The sequence below is a fragment of the Hyla sarda genome, chromosome 1, assembly GCF_029499605.1.
Source record: "Hyla sarda isolate aHylSar1 chromosome 1, aHylSar1.hap1, whole genome shotgun sequence".
Lineage (NCBI taxonomy): Eukaryota > Metazoa > Chordata > Amphibia > Anura > Hylidae > Hyla > Hyla sarda.
The window spans coordinates 91,574,537-91,589,689 of NC_079189.1; the positions used below are offsets into that span (position 1 = coordinate 91,574,537).

Below are 15,153 nucleotides of genomic sequence, written 5' to 3' on the forward strand. Positions count from 1 at the left end.
TCCTAAATCTCAGACTGCAGCCGGGACACAGACAAACTCCTTGGCAGGGAGCAGTGCTGAGTTTGTCTGTGTCCCGGCTGCAGTCTGAGACTTAGGACTCCAGCATGAGTCTGAAATCTATAAAAAAAAGGACTGGTAGGGAGACCCCTAGTGTTCATTTTTTCAACGTGGAAAATTAAATAGAAAGATGCATAATTTTTAATAACATGCTATTGGAAAGTTATTCTGCATACATTAATCTATAATATATCAAAAGTTTTTTTCATTAAAGGTACCCTTTAAAGGAATTTCACTGTATAAATACCTTAAATTCACAGTATATCTAAATAATCATAATGTATAATACCCTCACTATAGTCTACAACATAAAGCATTTGCCTAAATGTATGAAGTCACTAATAAATATGGAGTCAATGGGGGGGGGGGGGGTATTATTCCCTGTACTCCAGACCCTAGAAAAGTCACATATTTTAGTGCAAACCTCATCTGGGGATAAATTGATGACTTCTTGGTATTTTTTACCTCTCTCTAAACACTTAGGGTGGGTGACGCTTAGCAAGAGAGGGTCTAACATATTTACTAAACTCATGGTAGAACATTTAGATATTTTTTAACAGAATTTCAAAGTGTGAGGTAAAGTCAACGATGCACCAGATTTATTAAGGATTGTGCCTCTTAAACACATTTGAGGCGTCTTACTTGCACACATTTTGTAATTAAACACCGGTCTTGATGGCACTGCCCCCCAATGAGTTACTCTCTTCTATCAAGCTTTCACGGTCACAAAATCTTTCCAGTTCTCTTGTATTAGATCAGGATAGAATATAAGGAGAGAGACATCATTTTTATTTGATCAGATTTGGTGGGGCAGATTTATCAATACATTTGTGCCAATTTTTTGGTGTTAAAGGAGATGTCCAGCACAGACTTTTTCTATTCCTTCCTCCCTGGGCTGCAAAAGAAAAAAAAGAAAACAAACTTTCACTTACCTCCATATGTTGCCCCGGAGCTCCGCAACAGCGCTTCAGCCCATCACCAGCCGAGGCGGGACATCGCTGCAGCCGGTGATAGGCTGAAGCTCCATGTGATGTACCGGGCTAAAGGAAGTAGGAAGCAGACAGCCCGGCTGACCGATCAGCTGTTGCGGAGCTCCGGGAGAACATATGGAGGTAAGTGAAAGTTTGTTTTGTCTTCTTTTGCAGGACGGAATAGAAAAAGTCTGCGCCAGACATCTCCTTTAATATGTAAAAATACAGGATTTAGGGTAACCACTATACAGCAGGTGAAGAAAGTAAAAATATATTTTCAAAGGTGCTATTGACATAACATTTTTACTTGATGTTGGTATTAACCCTAGTATACAAAGAAACCAAAACTAATAAGTTATGTTTAATAATGTGAAATGAAACAGGAAAAAAGAATCAAACACATGTTGAAGGGGAGGTGCAAAAAAGGCATGGAAAGCAAAGACAACTCTAGCAGTAATTAAAAAGCAATCCAGCCCCTTGTCAGTGCAAAGAATGATCAGCTGGTTCAGTCCCAACTGATGGTTACAAAAAGGTCTTATTGACAAAGGTGTCACACAAAACACATTGCATGATGGGTAAAAGCAAAGAGCTGTCTTAAGATGTTCACAACCTTTCAGCTCTCTGGAATAAGCAGGTACTGTTGTCTCAGGTTATGTTCAGATGGTGGAATGTCTGTACGGAAAATTTCCGTGCGGACATTCTACTGAGAGCGGAGCGCTGGCAGAGCATGCCGACGCAAGGACAGCTCAGAAATGCGCCGTCTCATTGACTGTAGTGCATTTCCGTGCAGACCTTGCAGGAAGAATAGACATGGGACGCCGGAGTCTGAATTCAGAAACATCTGACACGGAAATTCTGCCATGTGAACAGTGCAGCAGAATCCCATTAAAATTAATGGGACTCTGCTGCTGCGGAATGTCCGTGCGGAGCACGAATCAATGGCTGACACGCCCCTTTAGTGCATCTCTATGGGACAGCCGTAGCACTGAATTCGGGAATTTTTGGCTCACACATAGAGCTGCATGGAGGCCATCGTGTCCTGCAGTGGTCAACAAGCTCCATTAAGAAGGAGAGCCAGGACCCTGTACAGGAGATCCCCACCCCCCACCCCGCGTGTATAGCAGACGTCAGAATTATGTGTAAATGGAGAAGAGAATATTAAAGTGAAGTATTAAACCCGTTCCACAGTATTAAATCTACATAAAATGTTAAACAAATATGTTGTGTAAAAGTAGAGTTTTCCTTTAAATATGGAGAATATAGGACAAGTGACATTGTTCTTTATGCTGAATCAGTATATACTGAAGACTGGATGTTTTCAGGGACAGTTTCTCCTTCCTTTGCAGACTGGCTCCGAAGCCTAAAGAATGACCAAACTGTGAATAGTGTTGTGTATATGAGTATATGGACTGTGTATTAGAATGCACTGGCTTAGGCTGGTGGGATAGTGTAAAGTGTATCATGTTATGGACAGCCGTGTGTAACCTGCGCAAACTCTGCTCCAGGATCTTATTGTTATACGGTCTGCATGCTTCACTCATTACCCAGAATCCCCAGCTGCTCAAGTTTAATGTACAGTGAGTGACTGTGGGTTTATGCGGAGGTGACAGATGTGTCTCCATGTGAATGTGACCATAAATATCTGGAATTATTACTGTGCTGAGCCAAGAGCAATGGTGTCATTTATTTCTCAGAAATGCCTGTCTTGTATTATATTTGGGATGATCTACGTACATTAGCGCTGCGGGAAGCCTGCCCTCCAGTCACAAATCGCTAATTCTAATATGATTATTGAAATTTACTGTCAATCCACCAAAACCATTCTTCTCTACAAAAGAGCAGGTAGACTATAGGACCTGGTTATTATGGTACTTTATTAGTGGGGGACCTCCTTTGTGGGGTAGATTCCATTAGGTAAAAAAAATGGCTCAGCAGGAATATTGGCCAATGCTGACAGGATCAATGGCCATTCAATGGCCATTCTACAGTATATTTAAAGGGGTAATCCGGCGCTTAGACATCTTATCCCCTATCCCCATGATCTTGCACGCCGCACCCTGTTTAAAATCAGTCCCCGAAGCGTGTTCACACCAGGTCTGATTACTGTCGATCACAGGGCCGGAGCGCTGTGACGTCAAGGCTCCGCCCCGCGTGACATCACGCTCCGCCCCCCTCAATGCAAGCCTATGGGATGGGGCCCCATGATCGACAGTATTCAGACCCGGAGCAAACATGCTCCGGGGACTGATTTTAAACAGGGTGCTGCGTGCAAGATCACGGGGGTCCCCAGCGGCCAGACCCCCACGATCAGGCATCTTATCCCCTATCCTTTGGATAGGGGATAAGATGTCTAAGCGCCGGCATACCCCTTTAAAAACAAACCCCTACTTAACTCCAGTGCTCCCACAATGTCTCTGGTGTCCTATTCCCGCTGCAGTAAAGCATATCATTAAATGCTGTTAAAAAGCTCATGCGTTAAAAAGCTCATGCAAAATGGCAGTCCCCATAAAAAATTACAATCAGAAAATAGAAACAAATTAGTTTAAAGGGGTACTCCGCCCCTGGCATTTTATCCCCTATCCAAAGGATAGGGGATAAGATGTTAGATCGCCGCGGTCCCGCTGCTGGGGACCCCGGGGATCGCCGCTGCGGCACCGCGCTATCATTACTGCACAGAGCGAGTTCGCTCTGTGCGTAATGACGGGCGATACAGGGGCCGGAGCAGCGTGACGTCATGGCTCCGCCCCTCATGACATCACCGCCCGTCCCCTTAATGCAAGTCTATGGCAGGGGGCGTGACGACTGCCACGCCCCCTCCCATAGACTTGTAATGAAAGGGCCGGGCCGTGACGTCACGAGAAGCGGAGCTGTGACGTAACGATGCTCCGGCCCCTGTATCGCCCGTCATTACGTGCAGAGCGAACTCACTCTGTGCAGTAATGATAGCGCGGTGCCGCAGCAGCGATCCCCGGGGTCTCCAGCAGCGGGACCGCGGCGATCTGACATCTTATCCCGTATCCTTTGGATAGGGGATAAGATGCCAGGGGCGGAGTACCCCTTTAAGTAACTGGCCATCAGGATAAAATAAAAATCTAGGTGATACATTCCCTTTAAGATCTGGGGACTGTTACGGCCAGGAAAGCTAGGAAAATGTATGTTACTGTAGACAATCCAGAGCATAAGCACATACAGTATAGAAAGATAAGGATAACGTAGCACTCACCCTGTTCTTGGCAAAGTGATGGTGGTTTTAGTTACAAAACATGAAGGGGCTCCTCTGCGCTCGAGGACTCGGGACTCTGTTTGGCCGCAGGAAGCAGCATGAGCATGAACGCAGTATTACCCATAGGGTATGTTCACACAATCGTAATTCACAGCTGGTGAAATCCACTGCGAGTTACGCTACCGATAACTTTAACGGGTCCACCAGCAATCTGTAAATCTACCACTAGTGTGGACTTTCAGCAGACCCACTGAAGTGAATATTAACATAAATGACAGCGGATTTCCCACAGCGGGTAACAGGGACGACTCTGCCTATAGGCAAAATAGGCAGCCGCCTAGAGCGCCCTTTTGAAGGGGGGGGGGGGGCTGCTCTGCCTGGCGCAAGAAAGTTAGACAACCAGCATCCAAACCACTTGCTCAGCCAGCATGGGGCGTGTCAATTTTACCCAATGGACAGAGTCAAGAGGACGGCAAATTTAGTTTTAGCCTAGGGTGGCAACAATCCTTGCACCAGCCCTGGCAGGGAGCCCTTTTAGCCAGCAATGGCACTGGATCTAGTCTTCTGCTGGTATAGCACATCTATGCTGATGAACATCAGGGTGTGTTCAGACACATTAGTTGGGCGCTGTTTGCTGTCACCTTTTTGCTAAAGCTATTAAAACCCTGAGGTTGAAAACACATGATCAGGTTTCATCGTGGTTTGTTACTGTATGATGTCAGTTTCTAATAGTAAGAAATGGAAGAATTTGATCAAGTGTTCTCACCCTAAGGCTAAGATTCCACTGAGGTTTTTGCACTGCGTTTTTATAGGCTTAAAAACGTCGGAAAAACTGTTTTTCCCTGCGTTTTGCTTTTTTTTCTGGCGTTTTTACCTTTGTGTGGAATTTGCCTTTTTTGGCCCCTTTGGCGTTTTTTTCAAATTTTTATTTATAAATTTTTATTTAACGAAATTTTTCTTTTTTATATATTTTTTTCTCTCTATTTTTTACATTTTTTTGGTAGTACTACTGCTCCATGATGGGAGTAGTTGAACCTGTACTAATAGACATATCTCTCCAGGTGCCACTTCTGACACCCAATGTGATCGTCCATAATATAGCAGAGATACGGAATGGTTCTTTACAGCGCTTGCATCACTGCACTATACTCCGGCCAGTGATGTGAATAGAAATGCACCTCATTCATATTTTCCATCCAGAGTGGGGATTGGCCGGATGGTGTCAGCCGATCAGTGATGTTCTATTCATATCACTGGCCGGACTATAGTGCAGAGATGTGAGCGCTGTAGAGAGCCGCTCCGCATCTCTGCAATAGATATGATGATCGCATCGGGTGTCAGGAGTGACATCCGCTGTGATCTTTCCTTATCTGCAGGTACTACTGCTCCCAACATGGAACACACTCTGCTCCATGCTGGGAGCTGTAGTACCTGCATTAATAGACAGATTGCAACAGGTGTCAGGAGTGACACTCGCTGTGATCTGTCTATTAATACAAGTACTCCAGCTCCCAGCATGGAGCAGAGTGTGTTCCATGTTGGGAGCAGTAGTACCTGCAGTTAAGGAAAGATCACAGCGGATGTCACTCCTGACACAGGCTGTGATCCTCCTGTATAATGTATAGATGCGGGCGGCCGCTCTTCTATGGTCCCCTGCACTGACATATATATACATATATATATATATATATATATATATATATATACATACACACACTTATTCATATTTCCCACAGAGAGTTGTGATTGGCTGGAACCATCTGGCCAATCACAGCTCTCTGCGGGAAATATGAATAGTTGTATATATATGGCAGTGCAGGGGACCATAGAAGAGCGGCCGCCGCAGCTATACATTATACTGGAAGATCGCAACGGACCCAGGGCGATCTGTCAATTAGTACAGGTACTACTGCTCCATGCTGGGAATAGTAGTAATACCTAAAAAAAAAATTCAAAAAAGAAAAAAAAAGTGAAAAACACACACACACACACACACACACACACACACACACTACATTTTTATTATTGTCGGCTACATTTTTGGTGCCCTACCCGCCCACATAAATTGATCCCTGTTTAAAAATTAATAAAAATTTTGTTATGTAAAATTTCGTTAAATACAATTTTTTCCATTACTACTGTATCTTTTTTTTATAATTTTTTTAATGGTACCCTACGAAATTTTAATAAAAAAGGTATCTCAATCACTTTTTGGGATCGCTAAAGTCCAAAAAAGAATAAAAACCACCTGCAAAAACGCCAAAGTTAAAACCCACATGGTGCATTTCTTGGTGTTTTTTTACTCCCATAGACTTCTACGGGAGGAAAACTCCAAGATTTTCCCGACAAAAACGCCAAACTAGGATTTCAAGGAGGTTTTTGGAAACCAGCCTCTGAGCCCAAAATAGCTGAAAAACACCCAAAGGATAAAAAAAAAAAAGCCAAACTAAAAAACACCAAGTGGATCTGCCATTTTGCAGTTTACTATTGACTTGCAGCTAACATCTGGGCATTTTTTAACGGCGTTTTTTGCGTGACAGTTCTAGCCTAACAGAAATCATCCAAATGGAGGCCTCTGTTTGGGTTGTTTCTGTCGGGGTTTTCACTTATATGTTGAATAGAAAAATGCAGACAGCTCCGTTATTCGAAAAAGCAAATCCCAGTGAAAACTGTATGTATGGCACAATTTATGTAATATATGCCGGATGGAGGGTTTTTGGCTAAAAAATGCTGCAGCCAGGTGTTAGCTGGGAGACCATAGGGAAATAGCAAATGCCATACCTACATGGGGTGTCTGTCTTTGGTGTTTTTTCACCCTCTAGTGGAGCTTTTTGGCTTAGTGGCAGTTTTTTTATTTATTTTTTTTAAATCACTGCATGTTCTGGCTATTGTGCTTTTTTTTTAGTATGGGGTTTTCCTCCCATTGACCTCTATAGGTTGAAAAAAAGCGCTAAAAATACTGCAAGTGCACATGTATGTGGGCATTCATTCTGGCATTTTCCTATCTCCAAGTTCCTTGAGTTAAATGATTAAAGAATCACATTGAAGGAGATTTATCATTCTTTTCACACATATGGCTTTTATATGACAATTGTTTTTATACTTATTTTTGCTTCCATGCGACCTATTTATCAAATAGTCGCACGACCTTGATAAATAAATCACACGTAAGCAAAACCCGGGAAACCCCCTTACAAATGGATTTTTTTAAAGCAGAAAAGTTTTCCCTTATGTTAATAACCGAAGTTCTACCCTTTATTACCAGCTAGAGAGTGACGGGGAGGGGGGGAGGGGGGGGGGGCGTACTGCATCGGGTGACACCCTGCCTGGCCTGCCTGCCACTAAATAGCTGCACTCCAACTATCCCGCAAAAACCCATCCACCCTCCTCAGAAAGAAAAAAATATTAACCCCTTTAGGACGGACCCATTTTTTACCTTAATTACAAGGCTCTTTTTTATTTTTATTTTTATTTGACATGTCTCTTTAAATGGTAATACATTTTGAACGCTTTTTCGAAGTGGGGCGATTCTGATATTGTTTTTTGTGACATATTGTACTTTATATAACTGGTGCATTTTTGTTGGCACATGCAGCATTTTTTGTGAAAAACTCCATAATATTGTGAAAAACTGGAAAATTTCTGGCGTTTTTTTTTTTTTAAATTTGTATGGTGTTCACGGTGCAGTAAAAGTGATGTTATATTTTTTATGTGGGTCAGTACGATTATGGCGATACCCATTTTATATAGCTTTTTCTTTTTTGATCAAAATTTTTTTTTCTGCCATTCATTTTCCAACAGCCGTAACTTTTTTATTTTTCGCCCGACACCATTGAGTAAGGGCTTATATTTTGCAAGATGAGCTTTGCTTTTCATTGGTATCATTTCTGCGATATGTGCTACCTTTTGTTGGGAAATGGGCTTTTTTTTTATAAAATTTTTTTTTATTTTTTTTACACTTCATACTTTTATTTAAAAACTTATTTAATTTTTTACACTTCTTACTGGTTATACTATGCTGCAATACATTTGTACTGCAGCACAGTATGACCCGATCAGCTGCACACAGTACAGCCTGTGGCTGGATCTCACAGACTTCTGTAGCAGGCAGACAGGAGGTCATGATCTGACCTCCCGCTGCCATAGCAACCAACAACGACCCGCGATCGTATCGTGGTATCTATGGGGTTAATGCTGCCGGGACCGGCACGATCACGGCCCTGGCAGCTGCGGTGGGACTCCGGCTGTGATTGACAGCCGGGTCCCCCTCCGATCTCCTGTGCTGCCCGCAGCAGTGCAGGAGATCGCTAGGACGTATACATAAGTCCTCTGTTGGGAAGGGGTTAAAAACATACTATGCAGCACCATGAATATCCGTACTTTTTTTGAGCCCGCATTTTGTGATGTTGGTGGGCGGAGTCTTGTGTCGCTGCGCTGAGGCCGGAGCTTACATCAAGAAGTAAGACAGCGCAGCACCAGCAGGCACATAAACAATAGTGAAGCCACTAAAAAAAAAAATATATAAAATAAACACCCCAAAATGTGCATGAGGCTGTATTACTATGGATGTATTTTTTTTTTAAAGGGGTACTCCGCCCCTAGACATCTTCTCCCCTATCCAAAGGATAGGGGATAAGATGTCAGATCGCCGCGGTCCCGCTGCTGGGGAGCCCTGGGACACCCGCTGCGGCACTGCGCTATCATTACAGCACAGAGCGAGTTCGCTCTGCACGTAATGACGGGCAATACAGGGGCCGGAGCATCGTTACGTCACGGGTCCGCCCATCGTGATGTCACGGCCCGCCCCTTTCAATACAAGTCTATGGGAGGCTTGCATTGAGGGGCGGAGAGTGACGTCACACGCCGTCGGCCCTTTAGTTGCCAGTAATCAGACCCGGTGCGAACACGCTCCGGGGACTGATTACAAACCGGGTGCCGCGTGCATGATCGCGGGCGTCCCCAGTGGCGGGACTCCCGCGATCAGGCATCGTATCCCCTATCCTTTGGAGAACCCCTATAAATGGAGATGCAACTTTATTCTTCATAAATTGCGACTTTCGCATTTGATAAATACATGACCACTGCGAAGGGGAAAAAAATTTAAAATTACTACATGAGCATATTTCAAAAATGTGCTTTGGAATAAGCAAAAATCAAAAAGTCGCGGCATGTATAGAAAAGTTGCATGTGCGCAAGTACGTGCGACTTTTTTTACGATAAATCTCCTTCATTATGTATAATGATTTTAAAAAAAAAAAAACATGGAAAAAAAAAACACACATTGAGGGAGATTTATCAAAACCTGTCCAAAGGAAAAGTTGCCCAGTTGCCCATAGCAACCAATCAGATCGCTAATTTCATTTTGCAGAGGGCTTGTTAAAAATGAAAGAAGCAATCTGATTGGTTGCTATGGGCAACTCTTCCTCTGGCCGGGTCTTGATAAATCTCCCCCATTAAGGCTAAGTTTCCACTTGGTATTTTTTCTGGCACTTTTTGGAAAATTGCTACTGCAGTTTTTGAGCCAAAGCCAGAATTGATTTAGTTGCGGACATATCTGCTATTTTAAGTCGACTCATAACGGGGGATGTAGCATTTTCAAAATAGCGCATCTGTCCAGAAAACACCATAGAAGTGAATGGTTTCCACTGCTCCTTTAACAGTATACGTCGGCATCCTATTTTTGGCGGGATGCAGATCGTTACGATTAACTGGGGTGTGATCGTACCCTGAAGCAGGTCATACACGAGATAATGGTCTCCTGATTTTGTCCATTTCCACCAATCATTGCCTGTAAAGTACAAGCGAACAATTATTGGCCGGTGACAAATAGCTGCTGAACATGTGACCAGTTACATTGGATTTTATAGCTGTTGTCAGCTGAGAACTCAATCTGCCAAATGTTCCCATCATTGGCCACTTTCTACAAACTTCAGATTTTTTTTTGGGCTAATGAAATAGTTTGCATAAAGGATCCCATGTCTAAATAAAGCAGTGGAGAGGATTATCATACCTTGTGGTGCCGTCGCATATATTAGCTGGTTATTTTGCGGTTTACATTTTTCCAAAGGCTTTTGCAAAATGCAAAGTTGAATCTGATTTGTTGCGAAGGGCAATGACTCTACTTTTCCTATGTTTTAAAATGCAAAAAAAAATGCAGCAAAACAGCATTTGTAAACCAAGCCTGAAAAGTCAATGACAAGTCTTTGTTACATTACCTGATAGAAGTTCAGTCTAGAGGAGCCATTGATGCCAATTGTCTCCGCCGCCTGCTGGAGAGGTGCATCTTATTCCCAAACAAGAAAGGGTTTTCTTATTCCCTCAGCTGAGCTCTACTCCCATTGTTGGCAAGTCATATAGAGGGAACATGCCCTACAAATACTTCTGTGTAGATGTGCCCTATTGTGTAAAGAAAAAAATTAAAAAGTGGTCTTATGGGTAATGACGTATTACGAAAACATTTGGGCCATTTGCCTGTGACTTCATTGCAGTTTGTTAGTAAAAAATATCTAAATCACAGAGAAGTTCCAGCAGGTTGCAGTTGCAGGCGACTTGCATTGAGGCCTCTGCCGGTAAAGTCATGTGTGACCTGTTGGGACCATAAATGGGATTTGGGGTTGTTGCATCTGGACCACATTCATTTTACACAGCAACCAAAGTCACAATGTAGGCCTTGCCTGCCGCATTGTATTTTTGGGATATTTCTATGTTAATCCAAACTCTAAACTTCAGCAGCCACATCCCCTCCACACCCAGCTTGTCAATCAGACCAAACACTATTTAAGGAAGCACCTGGGCTGTGCTGGTGGCCAAACATTATGGCTAGCTTCACAGAAGAGGCAATGGATAACTACATGTATTCAGCGTACAATCCTTACTCCTATAGATATCTGAATCCTAAGAATAAAGGGATGAGCTGGAGGCAGAGGAACTACCTCTCCAACTATGGGGACACTGGAGAATATTTTGATAACTACCAAAGAGCTCAGTTGAAGGCGATCTTGTCTCAGGTAAACCCCAACCTTACCCCAAGGCTGAGAAAAGCAAATACCAGAGATGTTGGCATCCAGGTAAATCCCCGGCAGGACGCATCTGTCCAGTGCTCTTTGGGCCCTAGAACTCTAGTGAGGAGGAGGCCTGGAGTGCTCCGAAAACCTCCGCAGGATCTTCCAGACCAGGGAAGTCCTGCATCCCCCACTAAGACCGTACGCTTCCCAAGAACCATAGCTGTATACTCCCCTGTTGTCGCTGGGAGACTGGCAACTTTTCAGGAAGAGAATCAAGACTCCCCAAAAACTACTGAGGAGGCTGCAAAACACGAGCCCGCTGAAAGTGTGAGCGATAAAGAGCATAAAACCGATGCTGAAACCGAGGACGCCAAAAGTGAGGGTGAGGCCCAATCTACCCCATCAGCTGGCCAGACAAGACTACGATTCCAGGCAAGTAACTTATCTTCAAAAATGATAATTGCATTGATCAGGATTTTATTTTTTCTCAAAAAAACTCTGCTAAAATTCCTCAACAAGAATAGTACAAGGGAGGAAAAAAACATGTTGGTGATTTTTTTTATTTTTTTTAAATACAATTTGGGATAGATTAGACTCCAACCAATGAGATTCCAGCTATTGTGTATCAGGTCTTTAAAAAAAAAAAAAAAAAAAAAAAAAGTGGTCTCAAACTGTGGTCCTCCAGATGTTGCAAAACTTCAACTCCCAGCATGCCCGGACAGCCATTGGCTGTCCGGGCATGCTGGGAGTTGAAGTTTTGCAACATCTGGAGGGCCACAGTTTGAGACTACTTCCCCAAAGGGTGGGTGTTTTTTATTTTTATATTTTTATTTTTTAGTTTTTTTTCATGGCAGTATTTGAGTAATTTAAAAAAAGAAGTGGTAAAACTGCAGTGGTACCAGTATGCAGCATGTGAACACACCCTAAAGGGTCTTAACCCAGTACAATGTCCCACCACACCAAAAAAAATAAAAATAAAAAACACCTTATTATAAAACCTATTTATATATTTTCCCCCAGTTCCTGGAACAGAAGTATGGCTATTACCACTGTAAAGACTGCAACATTCGCTGGGAAAGTGCCTATGTATGGTGCGTGCAGGGCACCAATAAGGTGGGTGTCGTATCTTGTGCAGCAGGGCTGTGGCGCACAATACAGAAACACTCATTATACTTCTCTCTACTGTCAGGTCTACTTTAAGCAGTTCTGCAGAACTTGTCAGAAATCCTTTAATCCTTACCGTGTGGAGGATATCATGTGTCAGGTAAGTGGCCTTGTCCGGAGCCTCTGTATGTTGCAATCTTTTATACAACCACTTTAACCTTAAGTTGTGATACAAATGGGAGCCTGGGGGGAGATTTATTATAGGATATAAAGGTTTTTTCAGTGTATATTTGTGCACAATGTAATTTTGCGCAAAGCATCTCCTTGCACTTTTTTGTGCATCAAGTTCTTCATAGGATGTCTACATTCATGTTTACCATAGAGCACTTTATCCTGTAGACTTGGATTTATTTAGATTTTACAGCACTAAAAAATGCGCAAAAGCACTTTTCTAGAGCAAATAGGAGGACACGTACCTAACTGTCAAAGCATCAGAGAATTGTAAACGTGTTCTTTAGCACGCAACATAGAAGAGATGGTGTGAGCTCTATGGGTGCGCACAATTTACCAAGACGTGTGTGTGTGTGTGTGTGTGTGCTTAATAAATTAAAGGGGTACTCCACCCCTAGACATCTTATCCCCTATCCAAAGGATAGGGGATAAGATGTCTGATTGCTGGGGACCCCCGCAATATAGCATGCGGCACCCACCTGTTTCTTGTCTGGGTCGCGACCACTCAATGCAAGTCTATGGGAGGGGGCATGATGTCACATGGGGCGGAGTCATGACATCACGGACTTCCGTTCCCGTGGTCGCGACCCAGACCCTCCAGCGCTTCCGGACAAGAAACAGGTAGGTGCCGCATGCTATATTGTGGGGGTCACCAGTGGTGGGACCCCTGCAATCAGACATCTTATCACCTAGCCTTTGGATAAGAGTGGAGTACCCCCTTTGTGTAGCAACGTGGGGGATATATAGCTCTACCTTACAGATTTTGATAAATTCCCATCATGGTTTCTACAGGAATTGGGCCATGTCTTTTCTCATTTCAGAGGTTTCCTGGTACTGCAGCTTGGCTTCATACAAATGCCATTTAATCCAGACATCCATCTGGGGTCTAATGACCTTGTATGTAGCTGTACTATGGAAACACTGAAGGCTCATGGGGTTCTACAGGAGCTGCAGATTTCATACAAAGCCATACAGTCAACCCCGAGGCATACAAACGGTTATGCTCCATATTGTGGAAGTGTTCTCAGGCTCTAGGGTAGGATCTCCATAAGGCTGTGTTCACATTATGTTTGATCAATGTTGGGTGTAAGTCCTGGGAAAGCTCCAACCCCCCCCCCCCCCCCATACAGTTATAGTATAGCACAGAGGGTATACCTATACCACTGTGTGCCAATATGTTCAGTGGCATACGTTGGTCTTATTTCCTGAAGATGGGTTCAAATGAAATGTGTATAGAGCCAAACGCTGTGCCACAGAGGGCAACATACTGCAGTGTACAGAGTTTTTTTAATATATTTTTTAATTATTTTTTTATGCTGAGATCAGTTTTGTAGCGGTATTCCTGTGAAATCGCTTCCTCCTTTTGGGTTTAGAATTGAACTCTTTTGCCGGTCTGCCGTCTGGCTGTGAAATGTCACAATTGAATTAAATACGAAATGTTTTGTCTCCTCAGAGCTGCAAACAAACAAGGTGCATCTGTCCTGTGAAACTGCGTCATGTAGACCCGAAAAGACCCCACCGCCAGGACCTGTGTGGGAGATGCAAGGGCAAGAGGCTCTCCTGTGATAGCACCTTCAGTTTCAAGTATATCATTTAATCCAGACACGTTCCGTCTACTCCTTACCTACTGTCAAGCCGGATTATGTACTTTTTTTTTCTTTTCTTTTTGGAGTAGCTAAAGAGGTCATTATATAAAACACTCTTGACAGCATGTCCATCAGTATACTGAATAAAATATCTGGGTTCAGATGTGTGCATTGGATATTAATATTTGTTAAAATTTTGGATGATTTGTCTAATTTGCTAGATTTGGTTAAGACCAGATTCATATGGGCATAATACAGGTGCAATTGCGTCAGTATTATGTCTAGAAGTCTTGACTGCAGGTCATGGGCCGTATAGATCTGGCCTAAGGCGTCACTGTAGCACTACAGCATGGCTCCAGAACAGCAATAGGTTTTGAACCAGAAACCTTTCCTCCAGGCATTTTTATTTTATTTGGGCAGGGGTGTTATTTCCCACACTGCTAAAAGGGATCTGGCTCTTCTTGACACCCCCACGTCTCATTATTACCTTCAGAAGTTTGATGTCAATTCTAGTCTCCATCTATGTCCAAAACTGCACAACTTTCCCTCCACAGGACTCCAAAAATCCTGTACTTTTAGGTTAAATCCATAAGTACCCTGTTCAGCATAAGAATATAGCTTTAGTGTATTACAGCATCCACTGGGGAGTAAACCTGAGGTGCCATGTTCCCCTCACTGCTCCAAGACAGAACTGTAATGATACAACGTGACCTTTTTTAGAGATCCCTTGGCTATGGCAGTGACCTGAATGGTCTTGGTGCTGGTCAGTGTTACAAAGAACCCCCCAACATTTGACCTTAGTGCTTCCACCCGACCACAAATACCACCTCCGTCTTGTTGGTGGGGTGGAAATGTTATTGGTGGGCAGGGTGTGGCCTCCTTCAGCCTGGTTTACAGTAAATGATGCCAGAAATCTACGTGTGTGTGTGGTGCTTGAACAATGGGCATATCTTAATCCAGTGAGCGATTACTCAATA

General features: G+C 43.3%; 1 protein-coding gene across 1 annotated transcript; it reads left to right on the forward strand.

The window, feature by feature from the left end:
• The first annotated feature begins 9,605 nt into the window (after positions 1 to 9,605).
• ZAR1 (zygote arrest 1) lies at positions 9,606 to 14,327 on the forward strand. Its single transcript, XM_056551639.1, has 4 exons — positions 9,606 to 11,687; positions 12,276 to 12,368; positions 12,445 to 12,519; positions 14,044 to 14,327. The coding sequence occupies exons 1-4, from the start codon at positions 11,067 to 11,069 to the stop codon at positions 14,185 to 14,187; spliced, it is 933 nt and encodes a 310-aa protein (XP_056407614.1). The 5' UTR covers positions 9,606 to 11,066; the 3' UTR covers positions 14,188 to 14,327.
• The last annotated feature ends 826 nt before the right edge of the window (positions 14,328 to 15,153 follow it).